General features: G+C 31.8%; 1 protein-coding gene across 5 annotated transcripts in view; it reads left to right on the top strand.

Moving 5' to 3' along the window:
• FSD1L (fibronectin type III and SPRY domain containing 1 like) overlaps positions 1 to 16,492 on the top strand; it is a 92,121-nt gene extending 75,629 nt beyond the window's left edge. For 2 of the 5 annotated variants that reach the window (XM_051986987.1, XM_051987005.1), the window contains 4 exons: positions 1,910 to 2,007; positions 2,561 to 2,812; positions 6,503 to 6,591; positions 13,312 to 16,492. In XM_051986987.1, the coding sequence (XP_051842947.1) occupies positions 1,910 to 2,007; positions 2,561 to 2,812; positions 6,503 to 6,591; positions 13,312 to 13,434 (562 nt within the window). In that variant the 3' untranslated portion in view covers positions 13,435 to 16,492. Of the gene's footprint in view, positions 1 to 1,906; positions 2,008 to 2,560; positions 2,813 to 6,502; positions 6,592 to 8,343; positions 8,433 to 13,311 lie in introns of all 5 variants that reach the window. The other 3 variants (XM_051986973.1, XM_051986994.1, XM_051986981.1) reach the window with 2 other exon arrangements.
• Positions 16,493 to 20,470: the final 3,978 nt, after the last annotated feature.

Genomic DNA, 20,470 nt, shown 5'->3' with positions numbered 1-20,470 from the left:
TGTTGTAATGATGATCAGCTAAAAATCTTAGCTACTTTGATCAATATAATGATCCAGGACAACTCTCAAGGACTCGTGATGAAAATATTCACCTCCAGAGAAAGAACCAATGAGTTCAGGCCAAATTAAAGTATAATTTTCTCACTTTATTTTTCTTGCTTTTTATGATTTATGTAATGTGGAAATATGTTTTGCTTGATTTCATATGTATAATTAATGTCAAGCTTTCTCAGTAGTTGGGGAGGTAGACTAGAAAGGAGAGAATCTGGAATTCAAAATTAAAGAAAAATAAAATGGGAATAATCATGAAATAGTACATTGGAAATGGGGAAGAGGTAATGAGGAGAAAAAATAAGTTCTTAATAGTTTTTAAAATGTTCATCAAGAAAGATAACAAAAAAAGAATTTGATAGGCTGTTTCTTGGATTATTAGACCCATTTTCAAGATTTGTCTTGCTTACTAAAATAGTAAGATTTGCTTATCTAATATAACTGTTGAGAATCCAAGATTGTTTATATACCATTAAAGCTTTGAGATAGGAATCTAGTGGAGAATTTTTTTTTCTAAGAATGGAGGGAAGGTTTAGATATCTTTCAGAAAGAGTAGACAGTTCCATATGTGGAAACTTTTCCCACTAATGCAGATCAGCAACTCATCCATTTATAGTCTTACAAATAAATCTGGATTTCTGTGAGGCTGAGTGAGTTGCCTGTATTCCCACCTGTATTTGGCAGAAGTAGTACTTGAAACCAAGGCTTTCTGGAAGACACCAGGATGAGTGTCTTCTATACTATGCTGCCTTTCTTAGTGAATGATATTATTAAAATTTTTTTACTTTAATTTTCCTTTGACACAACAATTAAAAAACCCTCTCAATAATGTTTGTAAGGAAAAATGCTATCACTTTAAATTAAGCACCAAAAATATAGAATTTGAAAGTGATGTAGTGTAATCTAAGTTAATCATAATAATAATATATTTTGAAATTGTTTGGAAGTATTAACAAATTTATTATTATTTTTTTAATATTGCAGGCTTATATTTTTGGATAATATCAGAGTTTTTGGAAAATTAGTAAAAGGGTAAATAGTAAATTACATTGCTCCCAGAACTTTGGGAGATCTTAAATTGTCAGCAAACCAACTGTTATAGAATAAAATTTAAGATGCTTTGCATCTTATTATCTATCTGATTCTTAGGTAGAACATTTTCATCTTTCTGGGTCCCAGTCTTTCCATTAGTAAATGTTTTCTAAGGTTTACTTTAGCTCTACATTTTTGAATATTTTTTAGATTCTTATTTTACATGTCACGTGCTTCTGCAATATGCAGGGAGAGCAGCTGTTTATATATAGTTTTTTTTTTTTAACACCTTAAAGTTAATTTGACTAAGAATTGTTTATATATATCCATAATGATAAAGAATCTGGTACCTTCTTACTTTGATGGCTCTGTTATCTCATCCATCTGTGCACTCCCTCTAATTGTGCAGGCAGCCATCATAATATCTTGATACTTACCCAGTCTCGTATTTTTTATTTAAAATTCATTCGCCAAGGAAGTGTCATTAGTTATTATTCAATTTGAAAGTGGAATTGCCATTTTTTAGTTTTGTTTTTCTCTTTTCTCATCTTGTTTCTTACTTTCTTTTTCTGATATGAATCTAATCTTTGTTTAGCCTGCATGATAAGTTACTTTTACTGCTCTTTTTTTTTTTGAATGATTTTTATTTGGATGGTTATCATTGTAATGTTAACAATTCTGACCAACTAAAATGATGCTATGTTTTGGTATAACTGAAAACTTTTCGAGAAGAAAGTTTTATTTCATGCTCCTGACATTTTGACATTTTATGCTTTATCAAGTATCCTTATCCTGGAACTTTTTTTCCTGTTCTGTTTTGTAGAAGTGGTACACCATCACCTAAACGGACTTCAGTGGGCTCCAGACCATCATCTATAAGGGGCAGCAGAGATCGTTTTACTGGTGAATCATACACAGTATTGGGTAGGATAAAACTTCAGATTTCATCATTGTTTTAGATAGGTTGGAACCAGTATAGATAAACTAATGGGCTTTTCCCCCTGATAAAGACCTAAATACTTCTATGTTGAATGTATAGCTTTTTAGAAATGTTTCATTAAAAATTCTCAGATTATTTCACCTTTACATTTTATTCTCCCAAAGTGACTTAATGTGTCTTCTTTAAAATATGACTTCTGGAAATTGTACAGTCTTCCACATGTTTACAAACTAATGTTCAAGTATCACTTAATTGAGTATGATTTTGCATTTGTTGATTGTAGAAGAGTTCTTTTGCAGTTATTTGTAGGAAAATATAGTAACAAAAGTCAAATTGTTGTTTCAAGGGGGTGTTCTTTGATAGATATATTTAGTATCTATGTATTGCCATGGTTCTTGCCCTCTAATCAAGATTATGCAGCTAGAATATTTAAGTTGTATTTAAGGAAAAGAAGTACTAGGATCTAGTCTTCTTCTGGAAGATTTTTTTTTAACTATATAAAGACAGATCCAAATTCACCTTCTTAATGTTTTGCAGGAGACACTGCCATCGAAAGTGGACAACACTATTGGGAAGTCAGAGCCCAGAAAGACTGTAAATCCTACAGTGTGGGACTAGCATATAAAACTCTGGGGAAATTTGACCAATTGGGAAAGACAAACACTAGTTGGTGTATCCATGTTAACAATTGGCTACAAAGCACCTTTGCAGCAAAGCATAACAATAAAGCCAAAGCTTTAGATGTGATTGTTCCTGAAAGGATAGGAGTGTTCTGTGATTTTGATGGAGGTAATTACAACTTCATAATCACTTTTTTTTTTTTAAAGAGAAACTGTCTTAAATTACTTGTGCTATATTTATATTACTACTATTGCAGGAAAACCTGCATCCTAGTACAAACTCCAAAGGAATGTGTTGGAAGAGTCACTTCTAGAGATGTTAGGAAAAGTGGTGAATCTCCCAGAGCTTGATTGAAGTGCAATATTCTATACTTATTCAAAAAATGTTTGACCAAACAAGTCTTTTTAATTCAGAGATACTGCATGACACAGGTGAAAAAAAAAGCATTGATCTTGGAATAAAAAAGGATAGAAGTTTTAATTTCTGTGTTAACATTTATTTTTTGTGTGATCCTGAACTTCTCTGGGCCTTGATTTCTTCAGTCACACAATGGAAATAACAGCCCATTTTTCCCTTATAGAAATCTTATTCAAAAAATGCTTTGTAAAGCATAAACTGTACTAATAGCAAGCTATAAAATTTTAAGAGTTAAGAGATATTTAAGGGTTCATCTAGGATAGTCGCTTATCCTGTGAAAACATTAATTCTGTAGTCTCTGTGATAGACAATACTTTTTCTGAACCTCTACTGATAAAGCACTTTCTGTTATATAAAGCAAATAAAATATAACAAGGACTTAGAAACATGACTATAAGACTGCTTTATATTGAATATTTTTGATCTGAATGTTTATAATTGTTACTAATTCAGGCCAACTACTATGGTGCTTATGCCTTAGTGTATTTTAAAGCATTACATCTATAGAATTTTTTTAATGTTTTAATATTTTATTATTTACTAAGTATCATTGAGCAGGGTCATTGCCTGCATTCCATCTACTATATTAATTTCTCATTTACTCCCCCTTACTTTCTCCCTAGAGGGCCCACCTAAAATATACTGGGAAGGGCTTAGCTTGAATTCAGAATCACCTCTTTACTTTCTCTCATTTCACCCTTCTTAGAAATAACTTTGCAGTTGTGTACACACCCAACTACCACACACACACACACATACACACACACACACCCATACATACACTAAAGGAAGTTTTCAAGTTAGATTTATAACTTCGGTATAAGAATTGGCTCTAAAGTATGGATGGGTGTAATACAAAACTAGGCACATTCTTTGCCAAAGGTACCACCTTTTTGGAGGGGGAAGCACAGTCTTTTGGGGGAGGGCTAGTGGCTACCATAATGACACGGTTTGAGAGATGGTAAATATATATGCAATTTTCATCCTAACAATTATTTGTAAGATGTGCTCTTTTATATACAGGAAATAAATATAAAGTTATATGAGGAGAAGTAGTGACACCTAGAGGGAAATCCGGAAAAGGTCTCTTAAAGCTGTTGAACTTAAGGGAACCAAGGAATTCTAAAAGTCAGAAATGAGGAGTAGGGAGAGTATTCTGTTCAAGGAGTCACTCTGTGGAGACAGGTGATAGGATGTCTTGTTTTAGGTAAGCTGGCAGTTCTTTAGGATAGTTAGAAATATGATTCATGGGTGAGAAATGGGGTTCAAAATGTAGATTTGGAATTTGTTAGTTTCAAGTCATGAGATATATTAAGTCATTCTGATAGAGTAAATGTAGGGAAATGAGAAGGTAGAGGACAACTTTTGAGGGGGGAGGAAGGCTAGGCAAAATCTCAGAGTCCAAGAGAAACAATAAGAAAAGCAAAGGAAATAGAAGTACTAGCTTTCAAATTAGGAGAAGTGGAAAAATAACAGTGTTATGAAGCCAAGGAATAGAGAATTTCAAAAGACTAGGGAGTGGCAATCAGTATCATATGTTCCAGAGGGGTTGAATATACCTTCATGCCAGCTAAAATCATAATAAACAAGACTTTCCATCTTGTTTTCTTCCAAGTGAAAGAAAAAAAAAACTTTTGAATACCTATTCTGTGTCCATTACTGTCCTAAGTGCTATGGGGATACAATAATTAGTGAAAAAAATAGAAGACAATTTTAAAAAATATTGTAAGGTCAAAAATGCTGAAAACATTAAAACAAGTATGGTAATTTGTCAGGCATTGTCCATGGAAGAGGCATTGAAAAGATTAGATTTTAATCCCAGCTCTGCCACAGATTGGCTATGTGATTCTAGGAAACCTATCTTTTTAGGTATTAGTTTCTTTATTTGAATAAATAGAAGCAGTGGATTGGATGATCTTGTCAAATCCCTTTTAGCTTTTTGTGTGTGTGTGTGTGTGTGTGTGTGTGTGTGTGTGTGTGTGTGAATCCTTTGTTGTTGTTGAATCATTTCGGTTATATTCAACTCTCCACAAATCTACTTTGAGTTTTTTAAGTAGAGATACTAGAATGATTTGCCATTTTCTTCTCCATCTCATTTTATAGATAAGAAAATTGAAGGAAACAGGTTAAGTGACTTGCTCAAGCTCACACAGCTAGTGTAAGGGCTTAAGGCTGGATCTGAATTCAGGAAAATGAGTCCTCCTTATTTCAAACCCACTGCTCTATCCACTGTACCTACCGAGCTAACCCATGAATTCTTATAGTCATTGTTGTATTTAAGAAATGATCATTCCAAGTCTAAGGATAATGAAAGGGAAAGTTTCATTGAAGAGATGTCTTGGGTTTTGTTTAGTTTTAAGCAAAGATTTTAAATACAAGATTTAGATTGTTTGAGAATAAGGGGAAGGTAATTTCAGTTCAAAATAAGATGAAAAGAAATGTGTTGGAAATAAAAATGTAGAGGGGAGGGTTGTGAACCTGGATGATATATAGATTATGACAACTGGGTTTGAGTAGATGGTATCACTCAGTAAAGAAAATGATAATTGTCATACATAGCAACAAGAAGACTATATGATGACCAATTTTGATGGACATGGCTTTCTAAAACAATGAGATTATTCAAACCGGTTCCAATTATACAGTGATAAAGAGAACCATCTACATCCAGAGAGAGGACAGTGGGAACGGAGTGTGGTTCACAACATAGCATTATCACTTTTTGTTTGCTTGCATTTTATTTTGCTTCTCTTTTTTTCTTGCGTGCCATGATAATTGTATAAATATATATATATATATATATACACACACACATATATTGGATTTAACATATGTCTGCCATGTTTAACATAATTTGGACAACTTGCCATCTAGGGGAGGGCATGGGAGAAAGGGGAAATTGGAACACAGGGCTTTGCAAGGGCTAATGTTGAAGAATTGTTCATGCATATATTTTGAAAATTTTTTTAAAATGATAGTTGCATGGCTAAAACCAGGAGATAATGATAGAGGTCATTTGAGCTATATTGAGAAATATCCATTTAAATATCAAAGAAACAAAACAAATTGTGTCATTTTTTCAATTTCATTGCTTTAATTTATCTTCCTGCTTTGTTTATAAACACTTGTACTTGAATGTGAGTTTAGAGTTTGTATTTAATTAATGAATTTTAACAGCCAAATCATATCAGATTCTTAGAGATTTCAGATGCAAAAATTTACTCACATATTTTACTATTAGTGTTTGCAATAGAAGAGTTGTTAATGTTCAAAATCTAAGCCAATACAATTTTTAGAGAAACAATTTTACAGTTATGTATTTAATTTCCAGTGTTGGACTATTAAATTTTGAGCTTTCCCCCCTAATTCTTTGGGAAGTGGGGTTGGGTTTTCTTTTCTGTAACTGATTTTTCTTTCTTCCTTTTTTTTTTTAAATTTCAGGTCAACTCTCCTTCTACAATGCAGCCTCAAAGCAATTATTGTATTCTTTTAAAACAAAATTTACACAGCCAGTGCTCCCTGGTTTCATGGTTAGTATTTCTATTTTCATTTGGTAACTTTAAGAAAATAATGTGTTTTATTATTCAGTGTAATTAATCCATTCTCTCTCTGAATGTGTCTGTGAATGTGGATGCCTGTGTCTATGGTTAGTAGTAGTTTTTCTCATTTTAGATTATGTCGAATAGAATGTGTGCCATAAGTAACATTTATATGTTTTTTTTTTAAATCAGATTATACTGATTGCAGCTTCCAGCTTTGGATGCTTCCAAAAATTCCTGAAAATCCCATTACAGCCTACCTGTTGCCATTTTCTTTTCTTCTCATTTTCTTCTTTTAAATTTTAAGATGTTAAGTCATCTTGGGTCTAGAATCAACCACAGTACCTTCAGTTCTGTCAAAAACTGTTCTCGTTGGGATAGCTCATAATATGTTTCTTAACTTGGTTCTTGGCAAACTATTCTGTGAACTTTTCACCTGTGTAAACATAGCTAATCCTAGTTCTTGAGGTCTTAACCTAACTGCAGTTCTTCACAGTGTTTTTTTTTTTTTTGGGGGGGGGTGGGGTGAGGGAAGTATTACTAGGTTCTTTAAAGAATTTTTAAATCAAGTTTTTATACAAACAAAACCAATGTGGTCAAGACTAGATGGGAAGCATACTGAAATCAGCATGAACTGATAAAGAAACATATAAATATCACTTATAGGACACATTCTATTCTGTATAGCCTAAAATTTAAAAACTAATACTTTCAGCATAGACAAAGGCATATATTACAGAAAGAGTGGATCAATTCCACCAAAGGTTGGAAAACAGTTTTTACAGCCAGTGCTTCTGATAAAAACCTCATTTCTGAGATATATAGAGATTTGAGTCAAATTTATGAGAATATGTTATTTCCCAAGTGATAAATGGTCAAATGAAGAAATTAAAGCCATCTATAGTCATATGAAAAAGTGCTCTAAATCTTTATTGATTAGAGAAATGCAAATTAAAATAACTCTGAAGTACTATCTTATGACTATCAGGTTAACTAAGATGACAGCAAAGAATAATGACAAATATGGGAAAATGGTAATGTATTGTTGGTGGAGTTGTCAACTGACCAACCATTCTGAAGAGCAATTTTTAATTATGCCCAAAGGGCTATCAAACTGTGCATCCCCTATGTTCCAGCAGTGCCTCTACTGCATTTATATCCCAAAGAGATCACAAAAGAGGGAAAAGGACGCACATGTGCAAAAATGTTTGTGGCAGCCCTTTTTTTAGTGTCAAAGAACTGGAAACTGAATGGATGCCCATCAGTTGGAGAGTGGCTGAATAAGTTTTGGTATATGAATGTAATAGAATAGTATTATTCTATAAGAAATGATGAACAGACTGATTTCAGAAAAGCCTGGAAAGACTTACATAAACTGATATTGAGTGAAGTGAACAGAACCTGGAGAATATTGTACAGAGTTAACAGCAAGATTGTGTGATGATCAACTGTGATGGACTTAGCTCTTTTCAACATTGAGGTGATTCAAGACAATCCAGAAAAAAAGAACTATGAAGATGAAAAGTATATCAAAACATGCTATTCTTATCTTTTCCTGTTATTATTTTGTTGTTCTTGTGGTTTTTCCTTTTGTTCTGATTTTTCTTTCTCAATATGACTTATGGAAATATGTTAAAAATTGATTGTACATGAGTTTGCTTGCTGTTTTGGGATAGGGGATATAAGGGAGAGAGGGAGAAAAAGTAAATTGGAACTCAAAATCTTTTTTTTTTTAAATTTCAGGTCAACTCTCCTTCTACAATGCAGCCTCAAAGCAATTATTGTATTCTTTTAAAACAAAATTTACACAGCCAGTGCTCCCTGGTTTCATGGTTAGTATTTCTATTTTCATTTGGTAACTTTAAGAAAATAATGTGTTTTATTATTCAGTGTAATTAATCCATTCTCTCTCTGAATGTGTCTGTGAATGTGGATGCCTGTGTCTATGGTTAGTAGTAGTTTTTCTCATTTTAGATTATGTCGAATAGAATGTGTGCCATAAGTAACATTTATATGTTTTTTTTTTAAATCAGATTATACTGATTGTAGCTTCCAGCTTTGGATGCTTCCAAAAATTCCTGAAAATCCCATTACAGCCTACCTGTTGCCATTTTCTTTTCTTCTCATTTTCTTCTTTTAAATTTTAAGTCATCTTGGGTCTAGAATCAACCACAGTACCTTCAGTTCTGTCAAAAACTGTTCTCGTTGGGATAGCTCATAATATGTTTCTTAACTTGGTTCTTGGCAAACTATTCTGTGAACTTTTCACCTGTGTAAACATAGCTAATCCTAGTTCTTGAGGTCTTAACCTAACTGCAATTCTTCACAGTGTTTTTTTTTGGGGGGGGTGAGGGAAGTATTACTAGGTTCTTTAAAGAATTTTTAAATCAAGTTTTTATACAAACAAAACCAATGTGGTCAAGACTAGATGGGAAGCATACTGAAATCAGCATGAACTGATAAAGAAACATATAAATATCACTTATAGGACACATTCTATTCTGTATAGCCTAAAATTTAAAAACTAATACTTTCAGCATAGACAAAGGCATATATTACAGAAAGAGTGGATCAATTCCACCAAAGGTTGGAAAACAGTTTTTACAGCCAGTGCTTCTGATAAAAACCTCATTTCTGAGATATATAGAGATTTGAGTCAAATTTATGAGAATATGTTATTTCCAAGTGATAAATGGTCAAATGAAGAAATTAAAGCCATCTATAGTCATATGAAAAAGTGCTCTAAATCTTTATTGATTAGAGAAATGCAAATTAAAATAACTCTGAAGTACTATCTTATGACTATCAGGTTAACTAAGATGACAGCAAAGAATAATGACAAATATGGGAAAATGGTAATGTATTGTTGGTGGAGTTGTCAACTGACCAACCATTCTGAAGAGCAATTTTTAATTATGCCCAAAGGGCTATCAAACTGTGCATCCCCTATGTTCCAGCAGTGCCTCTACTGCATTTATATCCCAAAGAGATCACAAAAGAGGGAAAAGGACGCACATGTGCAAAAATGTTTGTGGCAGCCCTTTTTTTAGTGTCAAAGAACTGGAAACTGAATGGATGCCCATCAGTTGGAGAGTGGCTGAATAAGTTTTGGTATATGAATGTAATAGAATAGTATTATTCTATAAGAAATGATGAACAGACTGATTTCAGAAAAGCCTGGAAAGACTTACATAAACTGATATTGAGTGAAGTGAACAGAACCTGGAGAATATTGTACAGAGTTAACAGCAAGATTGTGTGATGATCAACTGTGATGGACTTAGCTCTTTTCAACATTGAGGTGATTCAAGACAATCCAGAAAAAAAGAACTATGAAGATGAAAAGTATATCAAAACATGCTATTCTTATCTTTTCCTGTTATTATTTTGTTGTTCTTGTGGTTTTTCCTTTTGTTCTGATTTTTCTTTCTCAATATGACTTATGGAAATATGTTAAAAATTGATTGTACATGAGTTTGCTTGCTGTTTTGGGATAGGGGATATAAGGGAGAGAGGGAGAAAAAGTAAATTGGAACTCAAAATCTTTTTTTTTTCAAAATATATGCAAAGATAGTTTTCAACATCGACCCTTGCAAAACTTTATGTTCCAAATTTTTCTCTGTCCTTTTCCCCCTCCTCTCTCCCCTAGACATCAAATAATCCAATATAGGTTAAACATGTGCAATTCTTCTATACATATTTCTACATTTGTCATGCTGCACAAGAAAAATCACCTTGGAAAAAAATGAGAAAGGAAAAAAAAAACCCAAGCAAACAGCAGCAGCAACAAAAGTGAAAATAATGTTTGTGTTCTATATTCAGTCCCTGTAATTCTTTCTCTGCATGTGAATGAAATTTTCCATCACAAATATATTGAAACTGCCTTGAATCACCTCATTGTAGAAAAGAGCCAAGTCCATCACAGTTGACCATCACATAATCTTCTTGTTGCTATATACAATGTTCTCTTGGTTCTATTCACTTCACTTAGAATCAGTTTAAGGCCTTTCCAAGCCTTTCTGAAATCATCTGGCTGATTGTTTCTTAGCAATACTATTCCATAACATTTATATACCGTAACTTATTAAGCCATTCTCCAGCTGATGGGCAGCCACTCAGTTTCTACAAACATTTTTGTACATGTAGGTCCTTTTCCCTCTTTTATGATCTCTTTGGGATTCATTGATGGCACTGCTGGATCAAGGGGTATGCACAGTTTGATAGCCCTTTGGGCATAGTTCCAAATTGCTCTCCAGAATGGTTGGCTCCAGAAACTCAAAATCCATAAAAATAAATTTTAAATCTTAATTGATTTTTTAAAAATATAACTTATTTCTGAATATATCTTCTCTATTCATTGAACCATCTCTTGTCCCAAAAAAAGAAAACAGTTCAGCAAAAATGTCACATTGTCTCCCCATCCCAGATTAAAAGAGATCTGACAGTATCTGTGAAAAAGTGAAGTTTGTATATTAGGGGCAATTTTGGTCATAATATTTCATTTTATAAATTCTTTCCATTTATATTGATGATATTGTGCTTATTGTTTTCTGGGTTCTGCTAACTTCATTCTGCATAAGCAATCATGTAAAACTTCCCATGCTTCTCTAAATTCTTTACATTCATTGTTTCTTATAGTCCAATAATATTCCATTACATTTAGGTATAAGAATTTCTTTAGCTATTCTTCACACTATGGATGCTTATTTTTCTTTGCTATCACAAGAGGCCTGCTATGAATATTTTGGTATATATGAAACTTCTTTGGAGCATATATCTAATAGTGCAATCTATGTTCTGGTTACTTTAGAGGCTATCAGAGAATCTATGAAAAAAAAAACACTATAGTTTTGTTTCCTAGAAGCAAACCCCAGAACAGCAATCCAGTGTTCAAGCTGTCTTACTGGAGATAGTTACATAGAGTATCTTGGCCATTGTAAATCAAATCAAGCCAAAAGTTCTTGGTAGCTGTTGTTTTTAAACTGGGCTGTTTCATGTATTGTTATAGTGCTATTATTTTTTTCAGTATCTTCTCAAGAATGTTGTTGCCTAATGTTCCATAAAACTTCAAATGATGATATTGAGGCAAATATATTATATTAATAAAGGCTTTTTTTTGGTAGGGGGAATAGAGAGAAGAGTTTTCATGCATAAAATTCTATCATATGTTAAACTCCCTATCTTGACTTTCCTCTCATCATAATCATTAAGATTAGTTCTTCTAAACTTTTCTAGAAATTTGGTTGATTTTTGAATTCTTATTCTGTCAACTAACTTGTTAGCTATATATTGTATAATTTGCAAATATGATCAGGTATAAACTAAGGTTTATGATTTTATCTGTGTCATTCATTAAGATGTTGGTTGACATACAGCAAAAATATCACTAAACTACAGTGTTCATGTATTTTTATGGGTTTTTTTGATTGTTGCTACTGTTGTTTTGTTTTGCATGAATTTGATGTCAGAAGAGTCCACTTAGATCATTAAAAACCTCAACTGTGCTTTCTTAATTTCTTGATGTTTCCTCTTTCATACAAGTTAAAACTTCAACTAGGTTTAGGTTTCTAGGAACATATATATATATATGTGTGTGTGTGTGTGTGTGTGTATGTATATGTATGTATAGACATAGCTATATTTTTTTATTCTTTTGTCAAATATAGACAGGACTTGTAAAATTCTATAAAAATAATTTTTTTTAAAAGCATAAATATGGATTTGTCTGAATTTAAATTTGCAATATTGTGGGAATAATTTGAAACAATCTCATTGTTTGTTTGCCTTTAAAAACTTTCTCATCAGCATAGGTAATAAGTCCTGTTTGTTCTTGTCATTTGGATGAAGATAGCTTGCTACATGTCTTAAAGCATAAGCTGGATGACAGTTTTTTAGAGATTTTGATTCACAAATGGATTGTTCTAGGTGAACTCTGAAGATGATTCTTTATGTCTAGAGTATTTTTTTCCTTTTTTGTGAGCAGCTATCTGCTAAAAAGAATTTATAGTATATGTGCTTTTTAAATAAAGCTTTTTGGTTAAAGTGAAGAAAGGTATTTCACAGTGTGGATTTTACAAATTAGAGGCTTAGTAAAACATTTGTTAAAATGTCCTCAGTAAATATTAAAACAGCTAGTGACATAATTTATCTTACTGGTACTTAGTATTTCTTTAGAACAAAGGTTTTTAACTTTAAAAATAACGTTTCCCTTTAGTAAGATGTTAAAACCATTTTTAGTATTTTTTGAGCTCTAAATTCTATTCCTCTTCTATCTCTTCTTTGCCTTTCTTTTTCTCAGAGATGGTAAGCAACCAATATAGGTTATATATGTATAATCATATAAAGTATTTTCACATTAGTCATTATGTACCGTTTCTTAACTTTTTTTGTGTATGTGTTATAGACTCCTTTGGCAATCTGGCCAAGCATGGACCTACTCAGAGTAATTTTTAAATGTATAAAGTGTATAGAATTATCAAAGGAAAGAATTATATTGAAATGCAGTTATCAAAATATTTCTTTAAAACAAGTCCATATATCCTAGGTTAAAAACCCCTTTTACAATATTTTTCTTCATTTAAAACTGATGTCTTACTTTTAACTTTCTATGTAGTTTCATTTTAAAATTCTTTTGACTTTGCTCTAAGCCTGTTTACATTTACTAACCTGAAATACAATCTGATTGCACCTATATTTTATAATCTTTTCTAGGTCTGGTGTGGTAGACTTTCTTTGAGTACTGGATTGCAGGTTCCAAGTGCTGTGAAAACACTACAGAAACATGAAAATGGAATGAGTGGTTCAACTAGCAGTCTGAACAATGTTATGCAGTAATATTACTTCAAAAAATGTTTACTTCTCTTTTTATTTTGGTGTTTTTTTTCTGTGCACAGATGCTTATGAACAATGGATTAACCATTTGGGTTTGCTGCCCTCTGCTGCTTTTAAGGCCTCGATACTGTTAATATTAAGCTTCTTGGAATGAAGTATTAGCAGGAACTTACTGTGAAATTCAATAGAAGTAGTTATAAAACTAGGGACTGGCTTTCTAAACAATAGATGAAGATAAAAAATGACTTTTTTTTAATTTTAGAAGAAAACTAATTTATCAGTTTTCTAGATATTTTGTTGGTTCTTCTGTTTGTTTATACATAGGACTCCAAAGGCCAGAAATAGCCCTGGTTAGGAAAGTTTACCACTTAATTGATTACAATAATTTTTCAACATCTTGATGCCTTTCTTTCCTTAATTTTGTGATTCTTCAAAAAAGAAAGACTTTTAGTTCCCAGACTGAAGCTTTAAACATTTTTAGCCCTTATAATATTTGAGACTGTTGGGAATGCCAAAAAGATTCTCCTATAGTAACTTTAACTTTTTCTCCCTTTGAAAATGAATAGGGTTTTGATTTTTTTCCTCCTTGCTTTATATGTTGAATAAATAAGGCTGCTCTTCTTCCCCCTTCTCTCTTCTTTGTGAGTCTATTCAAACTGACAGTGGTGAGAGAAATTTTACATTATTTTTGTGACTTTACACAGATTGGACAAATGAATTTATAAACATTCTAATTTAAGAGATTTTATTTTGTACTGGTTCCTATAGCCTAGAAAATTTGTAACATTAGTGGGATGATATAGGGATTTTCCTCATCATGCTGTTATATTCAACTAAACTTCTTTTTGTAGGTCAGTTTGGACAATGGATGGATTTTTAAGAGTTTTTACAGTGTTCTCTGGTATTATTTCCTACCCAAGTTAAATCTGTAGTAAATTTACAATTGGACTTTGTTGTATTTTATTGATTTAAGGTTTTGTAGTAAGGTTAAAATGCATTAAATCTTGCAACTCATCAAACAAAATTATTTGTAAAGGTGGAAAAATAATCCACTCTAATTCAACCTTGTATTTAAAAGAGGAGAGAAAAATTAATACAGAAAGTACTTGCCATTCATGCCTTTTTTAGGAATGCTGTACTTATCATTGTTCTTTATTAAAATTATATTTATCCGAGTTCACTAATAAAATGTAAGTGACCTGAAATAGTTTAGAAAAAGAATCCACACACTTCTGAAACAATTTATACCTATAATTATTTCAGATGGAACAGAAACAACTTTGTGCAAATTCTTTTGTTCCATTTACTTTTAGTCTAAAGTAGATACAACTCTTCAAGAGTTGATATATATTTAATTGAAAGCATGTTAAACACTGAATAAAAACTCTTGTCTAGTGAGGGCAATACAAATTATAAGGCAAAGTAAACCTGAGATAAAAATCTCTGGGAACTCGAATCTCAGTAATTGAAAAAGTATATGAACTTTTTTTTAACCACTTAAAAACCTGAATATGTATTTTCCCTGTTTTTGAAAAGTTTTTTGTGGATTTTTAAAAACTTTTAATTCTCATTTCAAATACCTTAGGGTAGAAGAGTTTTTCCTCAAGGAAGCTACCTTCTCTTCTTTAAACTCCTCTGTGTTGATCACTAGAAAAAGCATCATGATGCTTTAAATATAGTATTCTCTCAATAAAAGCATAGTACTTACATGCAGGTGTTCTGTTTTACTCTATACAATGATTGTAAATGAAGAATATTATTCTATCTAGTGATGTATAGTAGGAGTAGTAAAAGATAATATTTGTACTACTGACCTGAAGTCAGATAATTTTAAGGCTGTATAATAGTAGAGCATGAGAAAAAGGATATTTTAAAATATGAACATAGATAATCCTAGTTCTCAAAGCACTTTTCTTCTGGTTTCCTTCCATTTCTTTTGGCAAAATTTGACAAGAATGTACTATGCTTACCCTAATTTTGAGGGAGTACCAGAGAACCTTGAAACAACAAAGAATTCAGTTTCATTTGCCAAAAGCAAACCCTAAAACAAAAATCCATTACTCAGTCTCTTGTTTATGGAAATGGATAAATGAGAGTATCTTGGTAGTTATAACACAGAAAAAAGCCAAAAATTCTTTTCTAATTTTTTTTATAAGAATGTCTCGTTATGGTGATATCATCTGGTTAATTCAGTGCCTTCTAAATTTTTCCAGTGCCCCACACAGTTTTAATTGATGGTACTCAAGCCAGGGAACATTTTGTTGTATTGAAGATAAAGACTTTTTTAAAGGATGGGGATGGTGAGAAGAGTTGGAGTATTTACGGTTCTTATGTGTGTTAATGTCCTCATCTTGACACTCCTCTTATCAAAATTATTGAGAGGAGAATCTTATAAATTTCCCTGGAAAAAGTTTACTATTGATAAAAACTTGTGTGATATCTAATTTCTCAGAGGATTTTGTAATAAGAAAATGAATTTAGTAAATCCAAGATCTTGTGTCTCCCCTCACATGTGTAACACTTACTATTATTACCTCTAGTATTACCATAAAATGTACAGTTAGGATTTTGCTATGCTTTTTTAAAAATTAAAGTTAAAAGTCCAGAATGTGTCTGTATGGATCTTTTATGAGTTCTTTTTTAGAGCTCCTTTTTAAAGTGTATGATCATTCTGGTCTTTATTTTGAAAACCGAAACAAAATTGATTTCTATATTGGAAATGTATGGGAGATGAACCAAAATTAATACACGAGGCATTACTAAATTATGTTGTTTTAGGATCCCTTAGCTCACTGAATCTTTAAATACCATTTCTGTTTTTAATAAATCAGAGAAATGTAAGGAGTTGCCTTAAGCACTTTAGATAAGAATCTTTTTAGATTGAAATTTGACACTCTGACCTATGTTATATTATTTCTAACACTGTGTGCAAGTATATTCCTGTGCAGTATTTCATAATTATTTATGTTACTTGCACTTTGTTTGTTAATGTAAATTGTTAAAGGATGCAGTAGAAGTTCCAGATGCTAGAGAATGAATAAAGACATTATTGAGGCATTTATTTTTGGAGTTGGGATTTATTGGAAATTCTTTAGTTAAATAAACTGACTGTAGCACTATTTGAGTAAAGTTGGGCTTGATCAGCTTGAATACAAATATGTAATAAGCCCCAGTATTTTTCAAAGTGTGATTCTCAAAAGTGACAAATGAATTTGCTTTTATTTACCCATTTACAAAATTGAAGCATGCATAATATCTTGTGACTTATTTTGAGTAATCTTAGCTGTTTTTTTAAATGAGGAGAAATTATTTTTAATGTAACGATTTAGTTAAGGTTGATGTTTTATATCATTTTTGTTCACTTTTTTCCTGTAAAATGAATTATCAGTTAGTTAATTTCTCTTTTAAAACAATATGAAATACCTAAATGTCTAGTACTTCTGAAAATGGAAAGAGTAGAATTAGATGCTATTATTATTACATTATAGTATTAAAACACTATTATAAATCATATGATACCAGACTAAAAAGAAGTTCGATTTGTCAGTTTATATTTTAGTGCTTTTTTTTTCTTTCTTTCTTTTTTCTTTTCTTTTCTTTTTTTTTGCTAAGGCAATTGGGGTTAAGTGACTTGCCCAGGGTCACACAATAAGGAAGTGTTAAGTGTCTGAGGTCAAATTTGAACTCAAGTTATCTAGCTGCCCCTAATACATTTTTAAAACATGCATAACTTGCATTTTTTTTAAGATTCCTTATAGGAAAGTACTTTCTACATAGAGTCTTTGGTTGATAATTGTTTTACATTAGAAAAATTGCAAAATTATTGTAAAGCTGCTGCTCAGGTGAAAAGGTCTTTACTTCTGAAATAGTAAGACAAATTTGTTTCATGTTTGAACAGAGTTTATGAAACTTTTAAAATAATTTTACATACCTTTTTACATACATCTTCCCACCTTCTGCTGTCATCCAATTATTTTATGCAAATGCAAATTCATTTTCAGATACCAGAATATTTTGCCCCTAAAGTCCTACCCAAGGCTGAAAACTTTCTCAGTCACAAATGAAAGATTAAATAATGTTCATATGTATGTCAGTATATTAAAATTCTTTGAAAATCAGTTATCAATATAAATTATCTTCTCCCAGATCTAATACCTATGGAATGTTGGACAAATTAGTTTTTTCCCTAGTCAGTTTGTATAAAATGAAGGTATTTAATCCTTTGTAGAGCTGAGAAAAATTGTATAAATCATACTACACTCCTCATTTTATAAATAGGATACTCAGTCCCAAAGGGATCAAGTGACTTAGTCAAGATCACCCAGGAACAAATACCAGGGCCTATCTATATACTTTAGTTCATCGAAAACAAATTCAGCATTCTTTTCATTGTACCACGTGCTACAAGATTATTTCTAAGATCTCCTTCACATCTAAATCAGTGGTCTACTATTGTTATCTAAAAGATTCATTTAATCAAATCACTTTATTTCCCAAACACTGTTTGATTTTCCTGTATAATAAAGTTTACAATTATATTTTAGATATAATACCCAGCACATATACAAAACCTCAAGCATATATAAATGTATATTTGAGAATATATTCATTATTACATCGTTTGAATACATTTGGTAAAATGTTATGAACAAATTTTGATATTTGGTCTTGACTTTGCTATATCTTAGATATTTAGCAAATATTGCTTATTAACATAAGTTATTAAAATTATTAATAATCATGTGTGGGACAAAGTGAAACAGTAGCTAACTGTATTATAGTCATAACTTGGGTCTTGCTTTCCAAAATTTGTGCAGTGTGGAAAGAGTTCCGGACTTGGAGTTCATGGTACCTGTGTTTGAATCCTGACACTATTCATACAATAATACCAACACCTGTTCAACACTGTGTAATGAAAATACATTGAATGTGACATCAGAAAAAGGTAGATTTGTGTCAAGGCTGTATCTGGATAAGAAAATGTTAATATTTTATATTTGGAGTAGTAATCTAACTTTTCCAAAGATGAAGGGCTACTTTCAAGCAGATTTTTAAAGTGTATTCTCTCTTGGCATTATTTTCTTTTTTTAATTGAAGCTTTTTATTTTCAAAATATATGCATGGATAATTTTCAAAATTGACCTTTGCAAATCCTTATGTTCTGAATTTTTTCCCTTCCTTCCCCTCAACTCTTTCCCTAGACGGCAAGTAATCCAATATATATTAAACATATATAATTCTTCTATACATATTTCCACATTTATCATGCTGCACAAGAAAAATCAGATCAAAAAGGAAAAAAGTGAGAAAGAAAACAAGATACAAATGAATAACAAAAAGAATGAAAAGACTATATTGTGATCCAAACTCACTTCTCACAGTCCTCTCTCTGGGTGTAGATGGCTGTCTTCATCACAAGATCATTGGAACTGGCCTGAATCATCTCACTATTGAAAAGAGCCATGTCCATCAGAATTAATCATTCTGTAATCTTTTCGTTTCTGTGTACAATGTTATTTTCTCACTCACTTCACTATACTCACTTCACTTAGCATCAGTTCATGTAAGTCTCTCCAGGCCTCTCTGAAATCATCCTGCTGATCATTGTTATAAAACAATAATAGTCTATGACATTCATATACCATAACTTATTGAACCATTCTCCAACTGATGGGCATCCACTCAGTTCCTAGTTCTTTGTCTTGGCATTATTTTCTTAGGTGATGGAGAAATGGAAAACAAATTATAGGTGTAGTTGAAACCCAAGAAAGATCTTAATTTTTTTGAACATTTATTTCATTTTGATTTTGCCTTGTGTGCTTCTGCCTTTGTAAATCACTTATTACCTAAATCAAGACTTTTCCTATAAAATATCATCTATATCCATAATTAATGAATCACAGAATTAAAAGTTACTTCAGTAGCCATTGAATCTAATGCATCCTTGAAAATAATCTTAAAAAAATAAAAACAAACACACACTGGACAAGGGAACATTGAATCCTTTCTTGAAGACCTATGAGGGGTAATCCAGTACTTCAAGGCAGCACATTCTTTTTCGATAACTCCAATTGCTGGTAAGTTTTTTCCTAAGAGTGATCCTAAATTCTACTTCTAATTATGTTCTTTGGGACCAAGTAAAGGAAATCTAATTCTTCTTCCAAAATGACAATACTTCATACTTCAATAACTCTTTCTAATTCTTCTCTAAACTAAATATACTTTTTCTTCAAATAGTCTTGATAACATCAGAGTTCCTTACCATCCTGATTCCCTTCTCCCCACACATACTAAAAAACTAAAACCACTAAAGTTTTTTATTGTCTTAAAACTTATTGCTCCAGAAGTGAAAGAAGAAGACTGGGGATTGTGTGATGGAGCTACTTCTGAAAGCCATACCTCTTAAAGCAGCCTGATACTGCATTACTCTTTTGGCCATCGTAACCTAACTTACTCATTAATCTTTCAGTTTACCAAAACTCTCTGCCTATTTCAGACACATTTCATCATGCTTCCTCTAATTTGTACATGGGTAGTTTGTTTTTTACCCAACTATAAAATTTCGCCTTAATCCCTGTTATATTTAACGTTATTTGATTTGGCCCAGTATTTTAGCTTTTCAGCATCTTTTTGGCTGCTGATATTCACTATGTCAACTATCTTTCATAGCTTGCTTATCTTTATATTAATAAGAATAGCCCCTATACCTTTAATATTCTTATCAATTTCTCTATAAACAACAAATGGCAAAGTATAAATTCTTGGGTGCCTTAATCTGAATAATAACATGGGGGAATGATTGGCTTGCCATTCTTCTACACTGCACCAGCATAATTATTGTTGCAGTGTACAGCAGGAATAGGACTTTTACTGTCCACATTCAAAGTCTTGTTCTTTGTTTCTGTCAGAGTTTTTCTGACCTGAGGCCATAATTAAGCAACAGTTCACTTTCAGCTGATCTCTTAGCAAGGAGACATATTGAATATAAGTTTATTCCACTTTCTGAGATTCTAAACCATTGAAAACTCCACGTGTTGAC

Source organism: Antechinus flavipes, chromosome 1, assembly GCF_016432865.1.
Source record: "Antechinus flavipes isolate AdamAnt ecotype Samford, QLD, Australia chromosome 1, AdamAnt_v2, whole genome shotgun sequence".
NCBI lineage: Eukaryota > Metazoa > Chordata > Mammalia > Dasyuromorphia > Dasyuridae > Antechinus > Antechinus flavipes.
Note: the sequence above shows the minus strand (reverse complement) of the source record. Positions and strands in the feature narration are given on the sequence as shown.